This window comes from Corvus brachyrhynchos, unplaced genomic scaffold, assembly GCF_000691975.1.
Source record: "Corvus brachyrhynchos isolate BGI_N302 unplaced genomic scaffold, ASM69197v1 scaffold19, whole genome shotgun sequence".
In the NCBI taxonomy this organism is placed as follows: Eukaryota; Metazoa; Chordata; class Aves; order Passeriformes; family Corvidae; genus Corvus; species Corvus brachyrhynchos.
Window position 1 is genome coordinate 767901 of NW_008246061.1, and position 3185 is coordinate 771085.

At 51.6% G+C, this 3185-nt stretch overlaps 1 protein-coding gene across 1 annotated transcript in view; it reads right to left on the reverse strand.

Moving 5' to 3' along the window:
- TBX3 (T-box 3) overlaps window positions 1–3127 on the reverse strand; it is an 11445-nt gene extending 8318 nt beyond the window's left edge. The window contains exons 1-2 of the mRNA XM_017746479.1: window positions 2172–3127; window positions 103–370 (exon numbers count right to left, since the gene is read on the reverse strand). Coding sequence (XP_017601968.1) covers window positions 103–370; window positions 2172–2566 — 663 coding nt within the window. The 5' untranslated portion in view covers window positions 2567–3127. The remainder of the gene's footprint in view (window positions 1–102; window positions 371–2171) is intronic.
- Window positions 3128–3185: the final 58 nt, after the last annotated feature.

The window sequence follows — 3185 nt, forward strand, 5'->3', positions numbered from 1 at the left end:
AGCCGCCGTGCTCCGGGCAGACCCCCCCGCCGGGACCTCCTGCTCCGGCCGGGTGGCGAGGGAGGGGAAAAGGGGGTAAAGGAAGGTGTAAGAGACACTCACAAATCCGTGCTTGTCAGAGATGTTGTTAGTGAGCTTCAGCTTGTGAAAGGTGACGACTTTGGACATCCATTGTTCGCCGGTGGCCGGGCTGTCCGGGTGGATGTACATTCTCTTTGGCATTTCAGGGTCAGCCTTGCCGGCTACCATCCACCGGGAATTATGGAATTTGTACCTACAATCATCAGCCGCCACAATATCCATCAATAAAATGTACTTGGCCTTTTTATCCAGTCCAGTGCATCTCACTTTAAATGGAGGAAACATTCTCCTATGGGCAGAAGGGGGAGGGCGGGGGAGGAAAGAAAAGACAAGACAAAAATAAAATAAAATTAATTACAGCCTTTAAATAAGCTTCTGAATTTTGGTAGCGCGTCTACCAAGCAACTACTTCAGCTCTCTAAAGCAGCAAAGTAAGTCTGTGTCCAGCAAAAAGGTCGTGTTTCCCCCCCCGCCCCCCCCGCCCCCAGCGAAAAGGTTTCTCAAAAGCTTAAAAGTTGCAGGAGAAAATGGTCCCTGGATGGGAAAGGTACTCATTCCCTAGAAATCAGCAGGCGCTTACCTCTCTGTGCCATTCCTAAACAGCAAAGGCCCATTTGGGGCTCTCTGATCTCTCATTAGTTTCCTTTTTGCCTGCTAAACAAAGAAATGGGAGCTGATCGCACCCCGATAAAATAAATCGTCTGAACTATCACAAGCCAATCTCCCGGTAAAGAGCGGAGTTTTGCACTTTACAGAGGAGAATAAAAAGCCCCCAGCGAGGACAGGGTGGCTGCCAGGGCTCTCCCCGTGCTCCAGCCTCCCGGGGATCCCCCCGTGTGCCGAGGGCTCCCTGCAAACCCCGCTCCCCTCCGCTCCCAAGTCCGGCTCCAAACTGCAACAGGATACCACAAATTTGCTGTTTATTATATCGAGTGGTTGGCATTCAGCAAATCTCAACTTAAAAGGAAACACATGACTTTGCAACATGTAAGGGCTCTTAATACTGGCCGAGGTTTTCACGCAAAAACTTTTGACCACAATTAACAGAAAAAAACTTCGGGAAAGCAGTAAAATGGGCGAGGGGAATTTTTTTTTCCTCCTTGCTGCTTTTAGGGCTTGTATTTATTTATTTTTTTTTCCTGAGCCTGTAGCCTGCAACTGGTGCTTTGCAAATAGGCGAAGCTCCAGCAAGGCAGCTGAAGGCCATCTAAGAAGACTTTTCAGGAGTGGCTTCCTCCAGCAATGCTCCTGGCAAATCACATGTGGAGAGTTTGGGAGGTTTCTCAGAGAGCCCCTTAGAAAAACACCCGGGTGCAAAGGGGGTTTTCACCCTACATCTCATCACAGCAATAGGTAGAGTTTTAAAAGAGTCCAGATGTCAATGAGTAGCGAATACAGAGAGGGATTTCAGACGGGTAAACCTATAAAAAGCAGAAATGCCGAGCGTGGCCGCGCCGTGTGTGTTCATTCATTCCCACGTGAAGGTTACATAAATACAGGGACAGGCAGCGCCGAGCTGCAAACCCTTCCCTGCCACTCCAGCAGCGGCTGCAGAACGGCTGGGGACTTTGTCAGCTTTTCTGTACATTTCCAGATATAATCAGTCAGCACAAACCCAGCCGAGATCCCAGCACAGAGAGAGGCACAGCCTGACACACCGAGCCTGTCTGCCCTCCTGCCCCACGAGCAGCCAGACGCCGCTCCAAAGGGTTTTTCCTTCATTCCCCTTTCTTACGGAAGAAAAACTGCGTGTAGCGAGGCTGAAAACCAGGCCAGCCCCTTTGCCAACCCCAAATTATTTTCTTCCTGCTCCCAGTCTTCTCCAGAAAGCATTAAGCTACTGAACCATGAAGGGACCCTCTCGCCCCCTGCACACGCTGAGCAGGGCCGGGTCGCGGCTGGGCTTTTCCCGGCAGCGTGGTGCCCCAGACGGGCTCGGAGCTTCAACGCCTAAAGCTTTCCATAATTCCAGGTGAAAGGAGATTTACGGAGGAGGCGGCCGGAGAGAGAGCCTTGCTCTGGGGGGGTGCAGAGAGTGAGGGGTGGGGGAGAGGGGGGGGGGAAGGCACGAACCCCCGACCCAGACCTACCTTCCCGATTTGGTAATCACCATCTCCGTGCCTCTTTTATGGAATTGCTCCCAAAGCTCTTTAGCTTCCAGATGCACTTTCGGATCGTCTTCTACCTCTTCTTCTGGCTCCAGAGTTTTTAAAGGCCTCAGATGGGCTGCTGCCTGGTGACCCAGGGAAGAAAAGGGGATACCAGTCTCTGCAGCCCCCACTAACTGATCCATGATGGGTTTAGCCAGAGCCCCGGGAAGGGAGAGGGCGGCCGCCCCGTTGGGAGGCAAAGCCAGAGCCGGGAAGAAGGGAGGCTGATGTCCCAGCACGGCGCTCATGGCAAAGTCCGGTGCCCGGTGCGGTAAAAAAGGATGATAAGCCATGCTCGTCCCAGGGATCACTGGATCTCTCATCGGTAAATTCATCCACTCCACTCCTCGGTCTTCCTACTGCTGGAGTAGTCCCGGAGTGGTTTCTAACAGCACATCATGAAGAAGAAAAATTAAGATAATAACAATAACAGCAATAAAGCACCAAAAAAAAAAAAAAAAAAAAAAAGGGTTGGGGGAACAAGCTCTAAACAGCACGGTACATGAGGGAGAGCAGAACTCCTACAGCCTACAACTTCCCGAGCCGGGGCACATCCCCAGCCCTCGGGACAGCGGATTAACAGGATTGTTCATTATTAGTCTTGCTTTTTCTCGTGTTCGGTCTCTGAGGTTTTGTTTTGGTTTTTAGTTGTTTGCGTTTTTTTCCTGAGTGGAAGTCCTTGCGCTGGAAAAGAAACGCTGAAGAAGGGAAGAAAAAAAAATCCACCGGGTTCGCTGTCTGCTCCTGTTGCCGCAGAAGGGCTGGACAAGCCGAAATCCTTTTTTTCTTCTTCTTTTTTTCTCTTAGTCCCAATCCCCCTTCTCTTCCGTGGCAGAGGGTGACGGCTCGAAGCTGGGTTTTCTTTTTGGGTGGCTGGCTCTCTTCCCCCTCCCCCCCACCCCTCCACCTTTCCTCCGTACGGTCAGGCTGCAGAGCAAAGGCTGGGAAAGGAGG